Source organism: Hypanus sabinus, chromosome 2 (assembly GCF_030144855.1).
Source record: "Hypanus sabinus isolate sHypSab1 chromosome 2, sHypSab1.hap1, whole genome shotgun sequence".
NCBI lineage: Eukaryota > Metazoa > Chordata > Chondrichthyes > Myliobatiformes > Dasyatidae > Hypanus > Hypanus sabinus.
Window position 1 is genome coordinate 103838836 of NC_082707.1, and position 23081 is coordinate 103861916.

Genomic DNA, 23081 nt, shown 5'->3' on the forward strand with positions numbered 1-23081 from the left:
ACCTGGGTGAATCCCAATAGCATGAATGGTAGCAATGCTTCACTACCAGATGAACTCAATGCCTTCTAGACCCACTTTGAAAGGGAGAATATAACTACAGCTGTGAAGATCCCAGCTGCAGCTGATGACCCTGTGATCTCTGTCTCAGAGGCTGACGTTAGACTGTCTTTAAAGAGAGTGAACCCTCACAAGGCAGAAGGTCCCTATGGAGTACCTGGTAAGGCTCTGAAAACCTGTGCCAACCGACTAGTGGGAGTATTCAAGGACATTTTCAACCTCTCACTGCTACAGGCGGAAGTTCCCACTTGCTTCAAAAAGGCAACAATTATACCAGTGGCTAAGAAGAATAATGTGGGTTGCCTTAATGATTATCACCCAGTAGCACTCACATCAATGATAATGCAATGCTTTGAGAGATTGGTTATGATGAGACTGAACTCCTGCCTCAGCAAGGACCTGGACCCATTGCAATTTGCCTACTGCCACAATAGGTCAATAGCAGAAGCAATCTCAATGGCTCTTTACACAGCTTTAGACCACCTAGACAACACAAACACTTATGTCAGGTGCTGCTCATCGAATATAGCTCAGCATTTAATACCATCATGCCCATAATCCTCATTGAGAAGTTGCAGAACCTGGGCCTCTGTAACTCCCTCTGCAATTGGATCCTTGATTTCCTAACCAGAAGACCACAGTCTGTGCGGATTGGTGATAACATATCCTCCTTGCTCAGCACTGGCGGACCTCAGGGGTGTGTGCTTAGCCCACTGCTCTATTCTCTTTCTTTTTCAATCTTTTTATTGAATTTCATATATAAAAAAAACATATCATAATATTGAATAGGTTATAAGTGCACTAGGCTTGAAGTTGAATTAGTAATAAGATAACAATATCTTACTAAAATATCAGCAAAAAAGAATAGTACATTAATCAATCAAACCTATATTAATTATACATGAAGAAGAGTAAGAATAATCATCAAAAGAAAAAAAAATTAAAAAATACAAGAAAAAAATATATATTGAAAAAAAATTAAACCTAAACTAAACTAACATGGGCAGTAATAACAGTTTATATGTATATGATAGTGTCAAAAACCCCGGAACTCCATACCAGAACAAGAATAAAAAGAGAAAAGGTCTGGAAGAGGCCAAATTAATTCATATGAAAGTGTCGAATGAACGGTCCCCAAGTTTCTTCAAATTTAATTGATGAGTCAAAAATAGTGCTTCTAATTTTTTCTAAGCTCAAATAAGAAATAGTTTGAGAGAGCCATTGAAACGTGGTAGGAGGATTTACTTCTTTCCAATTTTGTAATATAGACCTTCTGGCCATTAATGTTACAAAGGCGATCATTCGTCTAATTGAAGGGGAAAAACGATTATCATCCTCATTTGGTATACCAAAAATTGCAGTAATAAAATGAGGTTGTAAATCAATATTCCAAATTGAGGAAATGGTAGCAAATATGTCCTTCCAATAGTTATGTAAAGTGGGACATGACCAAAACATGTGGGTCAATGAGGCCACATCTAAATGACATCTGTCACATTGAGGGTTAATATGAGAATAGAATTGAGCAAGCTTATCTTTAGACATATGGGCTCTATGTACAACCTTAAATTGGATTAAAACATGTTTAGCACATATAGAAGAAGAATTAACCATTTGTAAAATTTTTTCCCATTTTTCTGTTGATATATTACATTGAAGTTCTTTTTCCCATTCTTGTTTAATTCTACCTGATATTTCTGGTTGTATCTTCGTAATCATATTATAAATAAAAGCCACTAATCCCTTCTGACAAGGATTCAAGGTAAAAATCATATCTGAAAAATCTATCAAAGTTGAATTGGGGAAGGATGGTAGAACTTTATGTAAAAAATTTCTGATTTGTAAATATCTAAAAAAATTAGATTTAGGTAACTTAAATTTGTTGGAGAGTTGGTCGAAAGGCATCAAACTACCTTCAAAAAAAAGATCACGAAAACATATTATACCTTTCCTTTTCCATTTGCTAAAAGCTTGATCTGTCAAAGAAGGTTTAAAAAAGAAGTTAAGTAAGATAGGGCTATCAAGAACAAAGTTTTTCAGAGTAAAAAACTTACGAAATTGAAACCAAATTCGTAATGTGTGTTTGACAATAGGGTTGGATATCTGTTTAATGAATTTAACTAAATCAACAGGAAGAGAAGAACCAAGAACGGACAATAAAGAATATCCCTGTGCATCATTGCATTCTAAATTTACCCACTGTGGGCACAATGGTGAATCCAAATCTAATTTCCAATATATTAAGTTTCGAATATTATTCGCCCAATAGTAAAATCTAAAGTTAGGTAAAGCTAAACCACCATCTTTTTTAGATTTTTGTAACTGCCTTTTACTTAACCTGGGGTTTTTATTTTGCCACACAAATGAGGAAATTTTTGAATCAATGTTATCAAAAAAAGATTTAGGAATAAAAATTGGTAAGGCTTGAAATAAATATAAAAATTTCGGTAAAATCATCATTTTGATAGCATTAATCCGACCAACTAATGATAAAGATAAAGGAGACCATCTTGTAGTAAGTTGTTGAATTTGATGAAGCATAGGTTAAAAATTCAATCTGAATAAATCTTTATATTTCTTGGTAATTTTTATACCTAAATAGATAAAGTTATCAGTAACAACTTTAAATGGTATCCTGTCATTCAATAAAGTTTGTGCATTTAAAGGGAATAATTCACTCTTATCCAAGTTTAGTTTATAACCAGAAAAGCTACCAAATTGAACCAACAAGGATAAAATAGCGGGAATAGACCTGTCAGGATCAGAAATATATAACAACAAGTCATCAGCATAAAGTGATAACTTGTATAACTTCTCATTATGGGTAATACCAAAAATATTAGGGGATTCACGAATAGCAATGGCTAGAGGTTCTAATGCGATATTAAATAATAAAGGACTTAAGGGACAACCTTGTCTCGTACCACGGGATAATTGAAAAAAAGAGGATCTGTAATTATTTGTAAGAACAGAAGCAACAGGTTTATAATATATTAATTTAATCCATGATATAAAATTAGGACTAAAATTAAAATTTCTCAAGGCATTAAATAAGTATGTCCATTCAACTCTATCAAAAGCTTTTTCAGCATCTAATGAAATAACACATTCTGAGGTTGTGGGTGAAGAAGTATAAATTATATTAATCAATTTTCTAACATTAAAAAAGGAATACCGGTTCCTAATAAAACCAGTTTGGTCTTCTGAAATAATCTGTGATAGTAAATTTTCTAATCTAATAGCTAAAATTTTTGTAAGAATCTTAGAGTCTACATTTAATAGCGATATAGGGCGATAAGATGCACATAAAGTAGGATCCTTATCTTCTTTAAGAATTAGAGAGATAGCAGCTTCATAAAAAGACTGGGCTAATCTCTTCTTAGTAAATGCATCATTAAAGATTTCACATAACCAAGGGGAAAGCAAAGAAGAAAAAGTTTTTTTAAAAATTCTATAATATAGCCACCAGGACCAGGAGCTTTCCCTGAATTCATTGATGAGATAGCCTCTCCTATTTCGGCCATAGAGATAGGAGCATCGAACAAGCTCCGATCTTCATCTGTCAGTTTAGGAATATTCAAATTGTTAAAAAAATTATCCATCATGGACAGATCGCCATCAAATTCTGATTGATATAAAGATTTATAAAAATCTTGGAAAGTATTATTAATTTCTTTATGATCAGTGGTCAGATTACCGTCTTGTTTACAAATTTTAATAATTTGTCGCTTAGTCGAAATAGCTTTTAATTGGTTAGCTAACAATTTACCAGTTCGATCACTATGAGTATAAAATTGAGCCCTGGTCTTAATTAATTGATTCTCAATTGAAGAAGATAATAATAAGCTATGTTCCATTTGAAGCTCAACTCTCTTCCTATAGAGTTCTTTGGTAGGAGTCACGGAATAAATCTTATCAATTTCTTTAATTTTATCCACTAATAAAGCAATATCTAAATATCTTTGTTTTCTTTTACTGACGGAAAATGAGATAATTTGTCCACGGATAAAAGCCTTAAAAGAGTCCCAAGGTATTCCTCTGTCAATCTCTTCGGTATAGTTTGTTGAAAAAAACAAGTCAATTTGCTGTTTTATGAAGGTGATAAATTCTGGATCTTGAAGCAAAGTAGCGTTAAGTTTCCAAGATCTAGTATTATTGAAAGAGTCCGAAATCTTGATAGATAACTTCAAAGGTGCATGATCCGAAATGGCAATAGAGTCATATTTACAATCAGTAACATTTGTTAATAAACGATGATCAATAAGGAAATAATCAATTCTAGAATAACTGTGATATACATGTGAAAAAAACGAAAATTCTTTATCTTTAGGGTTCAAAAACCGCCATATTTCAGTAATTCCCGAATCAACCATAAAGGAATTAATAAGTAAGGCTGATCTATTCGGAAGAATTCGAATAGGTTTAGATCTATCCATCAAAGGATTCAGACAACAATTGAAATCTCCACCCATTATCAACATATATTCATTTAGATTAGGGAGGGAAGTAAATAAACGTTTAAAAAATTCAGGGCAGTCAAAGTTTGGAGCATAAATATTAACTAGAGCCACTTTTCGATTAAAAAGTGAACCAGTTATCAACAAAAATCTGCCCTGTGGATCAGAAATAATTTCATGATGTGTAAACAAAATTGAGGGGTCTATAAAAATAGACACACCCCTAATTTTGGCAGTACAATTCGAAGGAAATTGTTGACCCTTCCAGAACCTAAAAAAGTGTTGATTATCCTCCCTCCTAATATGGGTCTCCTGTGCAAAGATAATATTAGCATTTAGTCTATGGAATACTTTAAATATTTTTTACGCTTAATCTGATGATTTAAACCATTAGTATTCCAAGATGATAAAGTTAATAGACTTATCCATCATGCCAATATTAATTGTATATATCATAAAAGGTTAAAAAGACACATAACCCATAATTCAGGAAGAAGGAAAAATGATTCAGGAGCAACCGGAGAACATGACACTTCAACAATATTAATAATTTAAAGTCGGCCCATAAACTATAAGCAAAAATAAAGCAAAAGTGTGAAAAAAGATCCCTACCCCTCCCCCAACCCCACAAAAAAAAGTCAAGCGGCAGGCGCACAAACTAATACTAATATTACCCCCATTTCAAGATGGCAACTCCATGAAAAGAAAAAAAAAGACTATATAACACCCAGATATAAATACAGGGTTGTAAAAAGAAAGAATATATATCAATCAAAATGAAAAATAATATAATAAAGCAAAAGATCATTAATAAAAAAGGATAAACATTAAAGTTTAAAATAGTGTAATATTCCTTTAAAAAAAGATTCCATATTCAAATACAAGAAAATGATGTTTCAAAAACAGAGACTTATGGGAAGAAGAAACGACATTTTGAAAAAACCATATTACAGAATATAAATGTAAATTCACCAATCTTAAAAAAAGGACATCAAAATAGGATTTAAAAAGTATTCAATAATCACTACAATATATAAAAAAGGTCCAAAAATCCAAAACATTCGTCCCATTTTCAAGTACAAGCAAATAAGTGCTTACAGAAAGCAAAGTCTTATGGGAAGAAGAAATGACATCTTAAAAAATAAATCATTATTACAAAGTATTAACGTGTATATCCAATTCAGAGGAAAAAAATTAAGAAAAAAGACATTATAGTAAAATTAAAAGAGCATCTATAAACCATGATAATAAAAAAAAACCAGGTCTACAGACCAAAGTAAAAAGCTATACCGCAGCTTCATAAGTTAAAGCCCAAAACGAAATGGCATCTTCTCTCCAAAAATTCTTCAACATAACACATAGTTCAACTTGTACTAGAAGACCAATATTCTTCGACGAATTTCTTCGCTTCTTCCGGAGTATTAAAGCAGCGCTGACTGTCGTCACTCAACATAATTCTAAGATTCGCTGGGTATCTTAAAGCTTGTTTAAGTCCAATCGAATGAATCTCTGCCATCACTGGTTTAAAAGCGATTCTCGCCTTCATCACTTCAAATGAATAATCTTCAACAATACGAAACTTGTTGTTTCTGTGAGAAATCATACCTTTCTGACGAGCTAATCGGATTAAAAGCTCTTTCTCCCGAGGATAATGGAGGTGAACAATCACAGCTCGTGGCTTGTCTCTCGAGATCAAAAATCTCGAAACTCTGAGGGCATGATCAATAGTAGGTTTAGCCCGCAAAGGGTCCTCGCCAAAAATTTCCCACAGTAAGTTAGAGAAATATTCAGTTAAGTCACCAGATAATTCGCAAGTTCTGTCTGCGAGATCGGTTTTCAAGATCGGTAATTTTAAACTTATTCTGCTCCACTATTTTAGTGGTCGACAGTACCTTCTTCTCCAAAGTTTCAATAGTACATATTTTTTCACAAATTAACTTGTCAAGAGCCGCAAACTTTTCTTCATGCTGTTCAATATCTGCTGCCTGCGATTGAAGCTTGGTATCAAACGATCTAACGACTTCTTCAAGCTCAGACATTTTCACAGTAAGCTTATTTTCCAGACTTGCAAGTTTAGTATCCAGAAGACTGGAAATTGCCTCAAGAGATGGAGGCTCTTTAGACGATTTCTTAGATACAGACATTTTAAGTTTGAAAAGATTAAATCAAGTATTATTTTAGAAAAGAAGTAAATCATAAATATCAACCCATGTAATTAAGTACGAAAAGATTTGATTAAAGGGTGATTATAGTTTAAAAAATGAAGAGCGTCTAAAAGGCAGATGTCTACGTCGCCATCTTGAAACTCCGCCTCTTACTGCTCTGTATACACATGACTGTGTGGCTAGGCATAGCTCAAATACCATCTACAAATTGGCTGACGATACAACCATTGTTGGTAGAATCTCAGGTGGTGATAAGAGGGCTTACAGAAGTGAGATGTGCCAACTAGTGAAGTGGTACTGCAGCAAAAACCTAGCACTCAGAGTCAGTATGGCGAAAGAGCTGATTGTGGACTTCAGGAAAGGTAAGATGAAGGAGCACATACCAATCCTCATAGAGGGATCAGAAATGGAGAGAGTGAGCAGCTTCAAGTTCCTGGGCGTCAAGATCTCTGAGAATCTAACCTGGTCCCGACATATTGACGTAGTTATAAAGAAGGCAAGACAGCGGCCATACTTTATTAGGAGTTTGAAGCGATTTGGCATGTCAACAAATACACTGAAAAACTTCTATAGTTGTACTGTGGAGAGCATTCTGACAGGCTGCATCACTGTCTGGTATGGAGGGGCTACTGCACAGGACTAAAAGGGCTGCAGAAGGTTGTAAATCTAGTCAGCTCCATCTTGGGCACTAACCTACAATGCACCCAGGACACCTTCAGGGAGCGGTGTCTCAAGAAGGTAACGTTCATTATTAGGGACATCCAGCACCCAGGGCATGCCCTTTTCTCACTGTTACCTTCAGGTGGGAGGTACAGAAACCTGAAGGCACACACTCAGCGATTCAGCAACAGCTTATTCCTTTCTGCCATCTGATTCCTAAATGGACATTGAAGCTTTGGACACTACCTCACTTTTAAAAAAGAACAGTATTTCTGTTTTTTGTACATTTTTAAAGATCTATTCAATACACAAAATTGATTTATTTGTTATTTATTATTATGTTTCATTTTATTTATTATTTTTTATTCTCTCTGTGCTAGATTTTGTAATGCATTAAACTGCTGCTGCTAAGTTAACAAATTTCACATCACATGCCGGTGATAACAAACCTGATTCTGATTCTGACGCATTCTGTGGAGAGGACACACAGAGAATGATGCAGAAATTGAACTCCGAACTCTGGCACGCGAAACTGTAGTAGTAGTGTCTCCCTAACCACAATGCTACCATGGCACCTAGCACCATGTAAATTTCTATCTTTACAGCCCCCAGTCTCTGTGTCCCTGCTACTTCGACTGTCTCCTTCAAGTGTTATTCATCCTGGAGAGGTAGTGACTCACCATCCAAAGGAGAGAGTAAATGACCAGCAGGAAGCTTCCATGCCAAGTTGCAACCATCTAAAGAACACTGGCATTGGCAACCGACCCTATCAAACACATCGGAGCAAAAATCAAACACTGAAATTGAAAAAGAAAATGCTGGAAACACTCAGTTGCCTAGGCAGTATATGTGGAAAGAAAATCCGATAGTTACAGTTCCAACATCATTCTGACCTGACCGGTTGAGTGTTTCAGTATTGTCTATTTTTATAACCATATTTTCCTTCAGTAATGATGAAGCTGAAGCGTTTAATAGGAAATATGATCTCACTTGTACAAGAGACAATTGACGAGCAAACTCACAGGGATATTCTAAACCAACCACACTGCAAAATGAACTGATGCCATTTCTCAGGCTTCTCATCATATTAAGACACCCTATCTTTCTGTTGCAGGTATGTTGAATTTTACTTCTTCACACATCCATCACTGTTCATCAATAATCATTTCCCCATGGAGGAAAAGTGGCAGCTGATTACTCCAAGGATTTCCCTCAAGATATTTGAAGATATGGTGTTCAGGACTGGTGACTTTTTTGAAATGGGTCTGATGTACATCCACCCAGATGTCCAGCTGATATCCACAGGTACGGTGAGACTGTGTGATCATCTGAAATTTCTCCATTTGGCTAATTTGAACAAGAAATCAATGTAGAGTGAAAGAAATGTAGAGCGAATGAAAGAAAGATGCCAAGGGAGTGCAGAGGAGAGACCCAGAACTTCAGAGATAGCTAAGTTACTGGAGGGGATTCTGAAAGACAGGATGTATCTCTGTTTGAAAAGACAAGGGCTGATTGTGGATAGTCACAATCACTACATGATAGTGATGGTAAGAATTGGAGGAGATGGCATGGCTGAGGAGTTGGTGCAGGGGACAGGGTTTTAGATTTTTGCACCATTGGGATCTCTTCTGGGGAAGGTGGGACCTGTACAAATTGGATGGGTTGCACCTGAACTCAAGGGAGAGCAATATCCTTGCAGGTAGGTTTGCTCACATGGTTCGGGAGGGTTTAAACTAATTTGCAAGGGGGATGGGACCCGGAGAGATAGATCAGTGAAAGAAGTGCAATGGAGTAAAGCCAGATCTAACATATAGAGAGGCTTTAAGGAAAGAGAAACAGAATAAAGGGTGTAAAGGTAGTAAGGTAGAAGGGCTAAAGTGTGTGTACTTCTATGCAAGAAGCATCAGGAACAAAGGTGATGAACAGAGAGCTTGGATACATACATGGAATTATGATGTAGTGGCCATTACAGAGACACACCAGGGCAGGAATGGATTCTCAATATTCCTGGATTTCAGTGCTTTAAAAGGGATAGAGAAGGGGGAAAGGGGAGGAGGGGTGGCATTACTGGTCAGGGATACTATTACAGCTACAGAAAGGGTGGGTAATGTAGCAGGATCCTCTTTTGAGTCAGTATGGGTGGAAGTCAGGAACAGGAAGGGAATAGTTACTCTACTGGGGGTATTCTATAGGCCCCCTAGTAGCAGCAGAGATACTGAGGAGCAGATTGGGAGGCAGATTTTGGAAAGGTGCAAAAATAACAGGGTTGTTATCTTGGGTGACTTTAACTTCCCTAATATTGATTGGCACTTGATTAGTTCCAAAGGTTTAGATGGGGCAGAGTCTGTTAAGTGTGTCCAGGACAGATTCCTGTCACAGTATGTTGACAGGCCGACTAAGGGGAATGCCATACTACATCTAGTATTAGGTAACAAACCGGGTCAGGTCACAGATCTGTCTGTGGGTGAGCATCTGGGGGACAGTGTTCACCACTCCCTGGCCTTTAGCAATATCATGGAAAAGGATAGGATCAGAGACAACAGGAAAATTTTTAATTGGGGAAGGGCAAATTATGAGGCTATAAGGCTAGAACTTGTGGGTGTGAATCGGGATGATGTTTTTGCAGGAAAATGTACTATGGACATGTGGTCGATGTTTAAGGATCTCTTGCAGGATGTTAGGGATAAATTTGTTCCTGTGAGGAAGATAAAGAATGGTAGGGTGAAGGAACCATGGGTGACAAGTGAGGTGGAAAATCAAGTCAGGTGGAAGAAGGCAGCATACATGAGGTTTAGGAAGCAAGGATCAGATGGGTCTATTGAGGAATATAGAGTAACAAGAAAGGAGCTTAAGAAGGGGCTGAGGAGAACAAGAAGGGGGCATGAGAAGGCCTTGGTGAGTAGGGTAAAGGAAAACCCCAAGGCATTCTTCGATTATGTGAAGAACAAAAGGATGACAGGAGTGAAGGTAGGACCAATTAGAGATAAAACTGGGAAGATGTGCCTGGAGGCTGTGGAAGTCAGCGAGGTCCTTAATGAATACTTCTCTTCGGTATTCACCAATGAGAGGGAACTTGATGATGGTGAGGACAATATGAGTGAGGCTGATGTTCTGGAGCATGTTGATATTAAGGGAGAGGCGGTGTTGGAGTTGTTAAAATACATTAGGATGGATAAGTCCCCGGGGCCTGACGGAATATTCCCCAGGCTGCTCCACAAGGCGAGGGAAGCGATTGCTGAGCCTCTGGCTAGGATCTGTATGTCCTCGTTGTCCACGGGAATGGTACCGGAGGATTGGAGGGAGGTGAATGTTGTCCCCTTGTTCAAAAAAGGTTGTAGGGATAGTCTGGGTAATTATAGACCAGTGAGCCTCATGTCTGTGGTGGGAAAGCTGTTGGAAAATATTCTTAGAGATAGGATCTACGGGCATTTAGAGAATCATGGTCTGATCAGGGACAGTCAGCATGGCTTTGTGAGGGGCAGATCGTGTCTAACAAGCCTGATAGAGTTCTTTGAGGAGGTGACCAGGCATATAGATGAGGGTAGTGCAGTGGATGTGATCTACATGGATTTTAGTAAGGCATTTGACAAAGTTCCACATGGTAGGCTTATTCAGAAAGTCAGAAGGCATGGGATCCAAGGAATTTTGGCCAGGTGGATTCAGAATTGGCTTGCCTGCAGAAGGCAGAGGGTCGTGGTGGAGGGAGTACATTCAGATTAGAGGGTTGTGACTAGTGGTGTCCCACAAGTGGTGTTCTGGGACCTCTATTTTTCATGATTTTTATTAACAACCTGGATGTGGGGGTAGAAGGGTGGGTTGGCAGGTTTGCAGATAACATAAGTTGGTGGTATTGTAGGTAGTGTAGAGGATTGTTGAAGATCACAGAGAGACATTAATAGGATGCAGAAGTAGGCTGAGAAGTGGCAGATGGAGTTCAACCCGGAGAAGTGTGAGGTGGTACACTTTGGAAGGACAAACCCCAAGGCAGAGTACAAAGTAAATGGCAGGATACTTGGTAGTGTGGAGGAGCAGAGGGATCTAGGGGTACATGTTCACAGATCTCTGAAAGTTGCCTCATAGGTAGATAGAGTAGTTAAGAAAGCTAATAGGGTGTTAGCTTTCATAAATACAGGATAGAGTTTAAGAGACGTGATGTAATGATGCAGCTCTATAAAACTCTGGTTAGGCCACATGGAGTACTGTGTCCAGTTCTGGTCGCCTCACTATAGGAAGGATGTGGAAGCATTGGAAAGGGTACAGAGGAGATTTACCAGGATGCTGCCTGGTTTAGAGAGTATGAATTATGATCAGAGATTAAGGGAGCTAGGGCTTTACTCCTTGGCGAGAAGGAGGATGAGAGGAGACATGATAGAGGTGTACAAGATATTAAGAGGAATAGATAGAGTGGATAGCCAGTGCCTCTTCCCCAGGGCACCACTGCTCAGTACAAGAGGACATGGCTTTAAGGTAAGGGGAGGGAAGTTCAAGGGGGATATTAGAGGAAGGTTTTTTACTCAGAGAGTGGTTGGTGTGTAGAATGCACTGCCTGAGTCAGTGGTGGAGGCAGGTACACTAGTAAAGTTTAAGAGACTACTAGACAGGTATATGGAGGAATTTAAGGTGGAAGGTTATATGTGAGGCAGGGTTTGAGGGTCGGCACAACATTGTGGGCCGAAGGGCCTGTAATGTGCTGTACTATTCTGTGTTCTATAGTCAACATGACTTTATGCATGGGAAATTGTCACTATCAAACTTTGTTGCACTTTTGAAGAGGTGGCCATTAGAGCTGATGAGATAGGGCAGTGGATATTACTTACAGTACTTTGTCTTCAGTACAGCTTTTGACAAGCCCCACATGGTAGACTCATGTTAAGCAGGAGAGATTCTTCAGATGCTGGAAATCTTGAGCAACACAAAGCGCTAGAAGAACTCAGTAAGTCAGGTAGCATCTATGGAGTGGAACTAACAATTGATGTTTCGGGGCTAGAGCCTTCATCATGACTGGATAGGAAGGGATAGAAACTAGAATAAGAAAGTGGTGGAGGGGAGCCTGTAGATGAAAGGGAAGGTAGGTGGTCGGTCAATTTTAACACCGGAATGAAGCTGGGAGGGGATAGGTGGAGAAGGTAAAGAAATCTGATAGCAGAGGGCAGTGGCCAATACAAGAAAGGGAAAGGGGTGGTGGGCAGGTGATAAGAAGTGGTGTGTGGGGAACCAGAATTGGGAATGGATAAAAAGAGAAGAGGAGGGGGAAGAAATTACTGAAGTTAGAGAAATTGAGAAGGTTAGGTTAAATGGAATCCAGGAACAATTAGAATTGGCTTGGTGAAAGGGGATAGAGAGTGGTGGTGGAGGATTGTTTTTTTCAGACTGGATTGGTATTGTTTGTCATTTATCTTAACAATTAAGGTGACAATGGTTAAGTCTGTGGAATGTAGAAAATTAGTTGTGTGGTGAGCAGTGACAAAAGTTGTCTAAGGTTGCAAGAGGATCTAGCTCAACTGGGAAAGCTGACAAAGCTGTGGCCAAAGCAATTTAACTTAGACAAGTGCAAAATCAAGCAAATGGGAGGTTAAACTCAAGCAGGACTTGGATGGTGAAAGACAGGGTCCTAGAAACTGTTGCAGGACATAGGAAAAGGCTTTTCAGCTCATGATGTCTGTGCCAAGTACAACACCAAATTAAACTAAATCTCTTCTGCCGGCACAATCCATATCACTCTGGATATTTGTGTGCCTTTCTAACAGCCTCTTAAACACCATTATTTTATCTGATTCCACCACTTCCACACTGGCAGATGGTTCAGACACCCACCTCTTTCAGTGTTTAAAAAAAAGTTGTCGCGCCCATCTTTAAACTTACCCCTTCTCATTTTAAATGCATGTCCTCCAGTATTTGATATTTCTACCTTACTTATGATTCAGAATTTATAAACTTATTTCAGGTCCCCTCTCAGAATTTGGTGCTCTAGAGGAAACAACCCAAGTTGTCCAACCTGTCCTTACATCTATTATCCTTTAATCCAGGCAATATTCCAGTAAACCTCCTTCTGTACTCTTTCCAAAGATTCCACTTTTGTCCTGTAAGATGGTGACCAGAATTCCAAGTACAGCCTAATGAACGTTTTGTATACAATATCCTCAACATGACTTGCTAACTCTTGTACTTTCTCCTCATTGCCATCTGAGATACCGCCAATAACAATGGTGTTATCAGTGAATTTGTAGATCGCTTGTGAACTGTGCTTAGCCACAGTCATAAGTGCAGAGAGTGTAGAGCAGTGGGCTAAGTACACACCCTTGAAGTATGCTTGTGTTGATTGTCAGCAAAGATGACATTGTAGCGGTATGCTACACGCAGCACTGCAATAACGACATGGAGTCGGTGAGCTGCAGTTACAAAAGAGGTTTATTCAAACTTTTTGGCCTCGCTTTAAAGCCTTCCTGATCCTGCCCTCCCCGGGCGGGAATACTGTATTCACAGTCCCGTCTCGTGCGCAGGCTTTTCCCCTTGCTGGTGAAGCAGGCTTGGCGCCCTGTTTGGGACCTGCCTCAATGCTGGCACGCGCCGCTTTGTGAGCCGGTTCGAGTGCGCTGGGAAGTGAGTCGCCACATACCGCCCCCCCCCCCAGAACCGACGATACACTCCCCAATGTCCACAGTCTGGGCCGGACTCTGTTTGGGAGGTCTGCCTCTGCGCCGCAGTGCCGGAATCTCAACCGGCTTCGCCAAGTCCACATGGGCTGGTTTGAGTTGGTCCACCGTGAAAACCTCCACTTGCCCCCCAATGTTCAGCACGAATCTGGACCCGTTGTTTCTGATCACCATAAACAGCCCCTCGTAGGGCCACTGTAGCGGTGCCCGATGTCCGCCCCGTCATACAAAAACGAACTTACAGTTCTGCAGGTCTTTGGGTACGCAGGTTGGGTTCTGCCCATGCTGTGAAGTGGGTATGGGGGCCAGGTTACCGAGCCTCTCGCGTAGTCTGCCCAGGACTGCTGCGGGTTCTTCCTCTTGCCCCCTTGGGGCTGGTATGAACTCTCCTGGGACGACCAGTGGTGTGCCGTACACCAACTCGGCTGACGAGGTGTGCAGATGCTCTTTGGGTGCCGTGCGGATTCCGGGCAGGACCCAGGGAAGCTCGTCCACCCAGTTAGGCACTTTGAGGCGGGCCATGAGAGCCGTCCTCAGGTGACGGTGGAAACGCTCCACTAGTCTGTTCAACTGTGGGTGGTAGGCAGTTGTGTGGTGCAGCTGTGACCCCAAAAGGCTGGCCATAGCTGACCACAGGCTGGAGGTGAACTGGGCTCCTCTGTCGGAGGTAATGTGGGCCGGTACATCAAATCGAGATACCCAGGTGGCAATCAGTGCCTGGGTACAAGATTCGGAGGTGGTGTCAATGAGCGGGACCGCCTCTGGCCATCTTGTGAACTGGTCCATGATAGTCAGGAGGTGCCGCGCTCCGCGTGACACTGGCAGGGGGCCCATGATATCCACATGAATGTGGTCGAAACGCCGGTGAGGTGGAACTGCTGCGGCAGAGCTTTGGTGTGCTGCTGCACCTTGGCCGTCTGGCAATGCATACACGTTCTGGTCCATTCACTGACCTGCTTGCGGAATCCATGCCAAACAAACCTGCTGGAGACCAACCAGACAGTTGTCCTGATGGAGGGGTGCACTAAGTTGTGAATGGAGTTGAAAACTCATCGCCGCCAGGCTGCCGGGACGACGGGGCGGGGTTGGCCGGTGGTGATGTCACAGAGTAGGGTCCTCTCACCTGGGCCTACGGGGAGGTCCTGGAGCTGCAAACCCGAGACTGCGGTTCTGTAACTAGGGATCTCCTCGTCTGCCTGCTGCGCCTCCGCCAGTGCTTCATAGTCTACCCCCGGGACAGGGCGAGGATGTTAGGGCGGGAGAGGGTGTCCGCCACAACATTGTCCTTTCCAGAGACATGCCGGACATCCGTCGTGTATTCGGAGGTGTAGGACAGATGTCGCTGCTGGCGGGACGACCAGGGGTCAGATGCTTTCGTGAACGCAAAGGTAAGCGGCTTGTGGTCCGTGAACACGGTGAAGGGCCTACCTTCTAAGAAGTACCTGAAATGTCGGATTGCCAGGTATAGCGCCAACAGTACCCGGTCGAAAGCACTGTATTTGAGCTCGGGTGGTCGCAGGTGTTTGCTGAAAAACACCAGGGGTTGCCAGCGACCCTCGATGAGTTGTTCCAGCACTCCACTGACTGCCGTGTTTTTTGCGTCCACTGTGAGGGTGGTAGGGATGTCTGTTCTGGGATGCACTAGCATCCTGGCATTTGCCAAGGCTTCTTTGGTTTTAATGAAAGCGGCGGCGGACTCCTCATCCCAGGTAATGCGCATGATTCGGGCAGCTGAAGGGAGGAAGCGGTGAAAGAAATTTACCATACCCACGAATTCCTGAAGGCCTTTGATTGTGGTGGGTCGGGGGAAATGGCGGACTGCGTCTACCTTGGCGGGCAGAGGGGTTGCCCCGTCTTTAGTAATCCTGCGGTCCAGGAAGTCGATGGTGTCGAGCCCGAACTGGCATTTGGCTGGGCTGATTGTCAAGCCGTATTCACTCAGTCGGGCGTAGAGTTGACGGAGGTGGGACAGATGCTCCTGACGACCGCTGCTGGCTATGAGGATGCCTTCCAAATAGATGAAAGCGAAGTCCAGGTCGCGTCCCACCGCGTCCATTAACCGCTGAAACGTCTGTACGGCATTCTTCAGACCAAACGGCATGCAGAGGAACTAGAAAAGGCTGCAAGGGGTGATGAGTGTCGTTTTGGGGACGTCGTCCGGATGCATCGGGATTTGATGGTATCCCCAAATGAGGTCTACCTTGGAGAAGATCCGTGCACCGTGCAGGTTTGCTGCCAAGTCCTGAATGTGCGGCACAGGGTAGCGGTCCGGTGTTGTAGCCTCGTTCAGCCTGCAGTAGTTGCCGCATGGTCTCCAGCCCCCTGTTGCTTTGGGCACCATGTGTAGGGGGGAGGCCCATGGGCTGTCGGACCGCCGTATGATCCCCAATTCCTCCATCCTCTTGAACTCCTCCTTCGCCAGTTGGAACTTGTCCGGGGGAAGTCTTCGAGCACGGGCGTGGAGGGGTGGTCCTTGTGTCGGGATGTGGTGTTGTACGCCATGTCTGTGCATCGCTGCCGTGAACTGCGGTGCCAGAACCGATGGGAAATCCGCCAGGACTCTGGTGAATTCATTGTCGGACAGCGTGATGGGGTCCAGGTGTGGGGCTGGCAACTGGGCTTCACCCAGGGAGAATGTTTGAAAGGTCTTGGCGTGGACCAGTCTCTTCCTGGGCAGGTCGACCAGTAGGCTGTGAGCTCGCAAAAAATCCGCTCCCAGGAGTGGTTGGGCTACGGCAGCCAGTGTGAAATCCCACATGAACCGGCTGGAGCCGAACTGTAGCCGCACCATACAGGTGCTGTAGGTCCTTACTGTGCTGCCGTTCGCGGCCCTCAGGGTGGGACCTGGTTCTCTGTTGCAGGTGTCATAACTCGTCGGAGGTAAGACGCTGATCTCAGCTCCGGTGTCGACCAAAAAGTGGCGTCCCGACTGCTTGTGCCAGACATACAGGAGGCTATCCCGATGGCCAGCCGCCATAGCCATCAGCGGCGGCTGGCCCTGGTGTTTCCCGGGAACTTGCAGGGTGGGCTACAGCGGCGGGCTTCTGTGCCCCACCGCTGGTGGTAGAAGCACCATTGTTCATTGGTCTCCTCACCCCTGCCTCTGGGGTTAGTGGGCTCTGTGGCCGGGCCTGGTCTGGTTTGCTGCTGGGAGCGTGGCCTGGTGATCTGTGCGATGGCTGCCACACTCTCCTTGGCTTTCCAGAGCACGTCCGCCCGGGCTGCCACCTTCCGGGGATCGCTGAAATCCGCATTGGACAGCAGCAGGCGTATGTCCTCGGGCAGCCACTCCAGGAATGCCTGCTCAAACATGAGGCAGGGCTTGTGAGCTCTGGCCAGGGACAGCATCTCGTTCATCAAAGCCAACGGTGGCCTGTCCCCAAACCATCCAGGTGCAGTAAGCAGGCAGCTAGCTCGTGCCATGAGAGTCCGTAAGTCCTTATGAGCAAGGCTTTGAATTCTGTGTATTTGCCGTCCGCTGGGGGAGACTGTATGAACTCTTCAACCTGGGCCACTGTTTCCTGGTCGAGGGAGCTCACCATGTAGTAGTAATGTGTGGCATCCGAGGATATCTGCGGAATGTGGAATTGGGCTTCTGCTTGCTGGAACCATAGGTGAGGTTGCAGCGTCCAGAAGCTTGGCAGTTTTAATGAAACTGCATGAACAGATGTGGCGTCGTTCACCTCCGGTCCAAATATCATTTGGGCCGTCGGGGTCACCAATTGTAGTGGTGTGCTACACGCAGGCTTTTCCCCTTGCTGGTGAAGCAGGCTTGGCGCTCTCTTTGGGACCTGCCTCAATGCCAGTGCGCGCCACTTTGTGAGCTGATTCGAGTGCACTGGGAAGTGGGTCACCACAACATGTTATTATCAAGCTGGACTGACTGTGATCTCCTGATAAGGATGCTGACCATCCAGTTGCGCAGGGAAATACAAGGGCCTAGGTTTTGAAGCTTATTAATTAGTACTGAGGGAATGGTTGTGGTGAAGGCCAACCTGCAATTAACAGACTAATGTTTGTTTTCTCATTATCCTGATGCTCCAAAACTGAGTAGACAGCCAGTTATATTGTATTCTTTGTAAACCCATTGTGGTGATAGGCAAATTCTAGAAGGTCCAGTCCCTGTTCAGGCAGGAATTAATTCCAGCTACCATTAACCTCTCAAAGATTTCAGCTCAGTAGATGTGAATGCTACTGGAAGGTAGTCAGTGAGACAGCTCAGTCGGCTCTTTGAAAGTGTGTGGAAACCTCAAAGCACAGTACTGAAAGGATGAGCATATCTGTGAACATCCAGCCAGAGATCTGTCCAGATCTCCAGTACCTTGTCAAGGTCACCATGATGCCCTGCAAGGATTCATCCTCTTGAAAGATATTCTGACATCAGCTTCCAAGACAGTGGGAATTCATGCACATGCAGTGTTATTCATACGTAAGGCATTGAACTTCAGAATGTAGCATCAATTTTATTTATTTTAATTAGCAATACAGAGTGCAGTAGACCTTTCTGTCCTTCGAACCACACCATCCCAGCAATCTCACAACCCTGATTAACCCTAACAATTTACAATGACCAATTTACGTGCCTTAGGTTGCGTCCCTAACTTCATAAAGAATTGTCGTCTTGCTCTCACAGTAGCTGAACAAATTGTCATAGGAAATAGTAGAGGTATGTAGGAATACAAGAGAGATTGGTGCAGACTTGGGTAAAGGGATATGGGCCAAACATGGGCTAAAGTGACTAGCTCAGAATCCAAAGGCCTCTTTTCTGTGCTGTATGATGTAAAACTCCATAGGACACAGTGGTGCAGAACCACAGAGACAAGGAGCAGGGAGACACAGGATCAGAGAGTTAGACACAACCATATAACAATTACAGCACGGAAACAGGCCATCTCGACTCTTCTAGTCCGTGCTGAATGCTTACTCTCACCTAGTCCCACTGACCAGCACTCAGCCCATAACCCTCCATTCCTTTCCTGTCCATATACCTATCCAATTTTGCTTTAAATGACAATACCGAGCCTGCCTCCACCACTTCTACTGGAAGCTCATTCCATACAGCTACCACTTTCTGAGTAAAGAAATTCCCCCTCATGTTACCCTTAAACTTTTGCCCCCTATGTCTCAACCCATGTCCTCTTGTTTGAATCTCCCCTACTCTCAATGGAAAAAGCCTATCCACGTCAACTCTATCTATCCCCCTCATAATTTTAAATACCTCTGTCAAGTCCCCCTCAACCTTCTACGCTCCAAAAAATTTGTTCAATCTTTCCCTGTAACTTAGGTGTTGAAACCCAGGTAACGTTCTGGTGGATAAGAACAGAGATACACAGATGGGGAGACAGTGGGACACAGGACCCAGAGAGACAGCTACAGAGTCTATAACAATTTCATACTTAGTGACCTTGTGAGTACAAGAAGGACCTAGAGATATAGACAATGAAGAGAGGGGGGGTGAGAGACAGAGGGACAGAGAAAAAGGGAGATAAGCAGACAGCAAGAAGGAGAATGAGAGAATTGAAGAGTGATGGAGTGGATGGGGGTGGGATTGCTGAATTGGTACATAGCCAGAGGATGAAGCTAGAATCTGTGTCTGTGTGGTGTTTCGGTCAAAGAATATTCATTCATGCTCTACCTATACATCAAAATGAATGACAACGTGGCATGCACACTGTGAGAACTGAAAAAGATTGCCTTTGTATAGCACCTTTTCCATCTCCATGATATCCCAAATCCTTTAAGAGAACTGGAGAATTGTCACTGTTATAACATAGGAAGCATAGCTGGAAATCTATGCTGTAAAACACCAGAAGCAAAAGTGAACTAAATGATCAGAATATCAAAGTGACGGTAATGGAGGAAACAAAGTTACACAGGGCAAACAAGCAGGGAGAGGGGCAAGTTTGTTATAACACTGCCATAATATGGTATATGTCAGGATACTGAGTATAGAAGTTGGGATATTATCTTGTACATAATGTTACTGAGGTTCCACTTGCAGTACTGTGGTGGATGAAGGGCCGAATTCAACATTTAAGAGAAATTTGGATAATTACATGGTTTGGATATGTGTGGAGGGATTTGGTCCAGGTGCAGATCAATGGGACTAGGCAAATTAATTGTTTGGTACGTACTAGATGGGCCAAAGGGCCTGTTTGTCTGTTGTAGCACTGCTGAATCAAAATTGCAGGAATACATCTGGAGTCTACCCCTGATCTTTGCCTTTGGCTGGCCCAGCTGGGATAACAATAGGTTATAATCTGGAGACACCTCATATTCCATCTGGGTCGCCTCCAGCCTACTGGCATGATCATAAATATCTCTAACTTCTGGTAATTCCCCACTCTTACCTCTTCTCCTCTCCTCCATATCATCTCCAACTGGTGCTCCTCCTCCTTGCCTTTCGCCCATAGTCAGCTCTCTTCTCTTATCAGATTCCTTCTTCTCCAGCTCATCCCCCCTTCTACACCCACCTGGCTTCATCTATCACCTACTAGCTTGTACTCCTTCTCCTCACCCTTCCCACCTTCTTATTCTCCCTACTTTCTCCTTCCTTTCCAGTCCTGATGAAGGGACTCAGCCCAAAATGTCGACTCTTTATTCATTTCCATAGATGCTCTGTGACCTGCTGAGGTTGGTTGGTTATTGATTGAGATACAGTATGAAATAGGCCCTTCTGGCCCTTCAAGACATGTTGCACAGCAATCCCCTGATTTAATTGTAGCCTAATCATGGAGCAATTGATAATGGCCAATTAATCTACCAACCAGTATATACTTGGACTGTGGGCGGAATCCAGAACACCTTGGGGGAATCCACACAACCAAAGGAAGAATGTAGAAATGCCTTACAGCTGCAGTGGGAATTGAACCCAAGGTTGTATGTTGTGCTACCATACCACCCAGCACTTTTTGTGTTGCTTGAAATTTCCAGCATCTGGAGAATCCCCTGTGTTGGGAAAATAAATTGTCACTATTTCAGGTGGAAACCTTGCATCTGGAGGGCTTCAGTCCTTCAGAATGTCTGCTGCTTCAAGTTATATATTGCCTGAGTAACTCAAATGAAACAAACGAGGCAGAGTAAAATGTGTCTAACCCCAGTGAGCAGTGAAGGGATGACTTGTTTACCACTCAGGTTTGCAAAAGGCAGCTTGGGCAATCACACAGGGCAGCGCAGACCAAGCCTGAACACTGCGGACTTCAGAAAGTTAATTATATTTCATTGACTTCACATGCAGAACCATACTTCGAGTGTGTGTGAAGTGCAAAGTGTTTGTTCTAAGGAGATGCACTTTAATTTATATATAATTTGGGTATACAAGTTAGTAATTGCCTCTATAGATAAGGTGTTTGGTAACAATGCCAAAGGGAGAGGAGTCCAAGTCAAGTAGACATGGTTTATGGTGAGAGAAAAAATTAGAAGGGACCAGAGCAGCAAACTTTTTACTCAGAAGGTGGTGAGTATATAGAATGGACTACCAGATGGAGTGGCTGAGGCATGTGCAATAACACAATTTAGGAAACTCCTGGATAGATACATGGAAGGGTGGGACTTGGAGGGATCGAGGCTAAATAATTTAGGACTAGATGGGTGGGCACAATGGTCCACATGGATTTGTTGGACTTAATGGCCTATACCCATGCTGCGTTTCTCTGACTCTATAACCTATAACTCTATAGTGTGGGTTATTTGAACTTACAGTATTTGCCTGTGAAGCTTCTGTAAGCAAGTTTTCATTGGACCTGTACATCAGGCTTGTGCACATGACAATAAACTCAATTTGATGTAAACAACCTACTATACTTAAAGCCCTGCAAAACAGCAGGAGTGGTTCTCAATGTGGACATATTTAACTAATTTTAACTCATTTCAAACAGTAAATGGAAGAGTGATTATCAACATAGAAGGGCACTCCCCAACCTTGTTTATGTACAGCCTGGATGAGAGGAAGGACTGTGCAATCCTAACCCTGACCAGGTACGGCATGAAGCTGGAAGTCCTGCCCCAGAGGAGAGGAGACCACAAGTTAAAGATCTATGCTAAGCCATGGGACTCCGAATCAGAGACTTACACCTTTATTTGTGCCTATTTAATTAAGTGTGAGTCGGTGGATGAAAACTTCAAGCTGCCGAAGGCATTCCATAACCCAATGGGTCCTAGCTGGCTCACAGAGATGAAAGGGCTGCTCCAACCCTCACACCCAGAGCCCCTCATTTACTGTAATGATGGCCAGTGCACGGTGCGCTTTTTGGTGAATAAGGAACTGAGCTTCACCAGCAGACTCTCCTGTGATGAGATTAACCTGTCAGATGAAGTCATGAGGAGCCATGTATTCAAAATGCATTTGGGCAACTGGGTGGAGTTCAAAATCCAGCTCCCTCAGTCTGGCCTCTATGTGTTTGCAATCTTTGCCAAGGACAAGGCCAGCCATAGCCCCACACATGCCCATGTCTGTGAATATTTAATCTCCTGTGCCAACCGCAATGTCCACTGGCCAGGCTTTCCCAAGATCTTCAGCTCCTGGACAGATGGGTGTGAACTAGTAGAGCCTCTTTCTGGCATCCTGCCCCCAAATCAGATGGTCAAGTTCAAGCTGAAGATCCCCCACATTAGGAAAGTTCAGGTGTATGGAAAAGAAGCGTGTCCACTCAACATGAGCAAGGATGGCTACTGGGAGGGCATCTGCAACACCCAAGACGTCAAGCACCTTAACGTGGGCGTTTCAGACAAAATGTTTGACAACAAGTTTACATTTGCCCTTCAGTATGAAGTGGGAGACATATAACATAAGCGAGGTTGCAATGGTGCTGACAGTGACCATCAGTAGCAAAAACGAGGCTGGTTGGAATAAAAATTTAAAAAAAAATTAAGTCTGTCTGAAAGTGTTTAGTGAAATGGTCTCCACTTCACACTGAAGTTTCACAGCTGACTAGAGACTATATTCAAACTACTCAGTTAACACCTGGACCCCATGACATGCTCAAAGAAGAAAGAATTAGAAACTGAATATGACTTTTACGTCTTCAGAATGTCCAAAGATATTTCAGAGCTAATAAATTACTTTTTAAAGAGTTTTTTTAAATGTTGTG

The 23081-nt window shown here is 43.0% G+C and overlaps 1 protein-coding gene across 1 annotated transcript in view; it reads left to right on the forward strand.

Moving 5' to 3' along the window:
• LOC132403798 (kyphoscoliosis peptidase-like) overlaps window positions 1-22777 on the forward strand; it is a 623242-nt gene extending 600465 nt beyond the window's left edge. Inside the window, exons 7-8 of the mRNA XM_059987492.1 lie at window positions 8454-8644; window positions 21870-22777. Of these exons, the coding sequence (XP_059843475.1) occupies window positions 8454-8644; window positions 21870-22777 (1099 nt within the window). The remainder of the gene's footprint in view (window positions 1-8453; window positions 8645-21869) is intronic.
• Window positions 22778-23081: the final 304 nt, after the last annotated feature.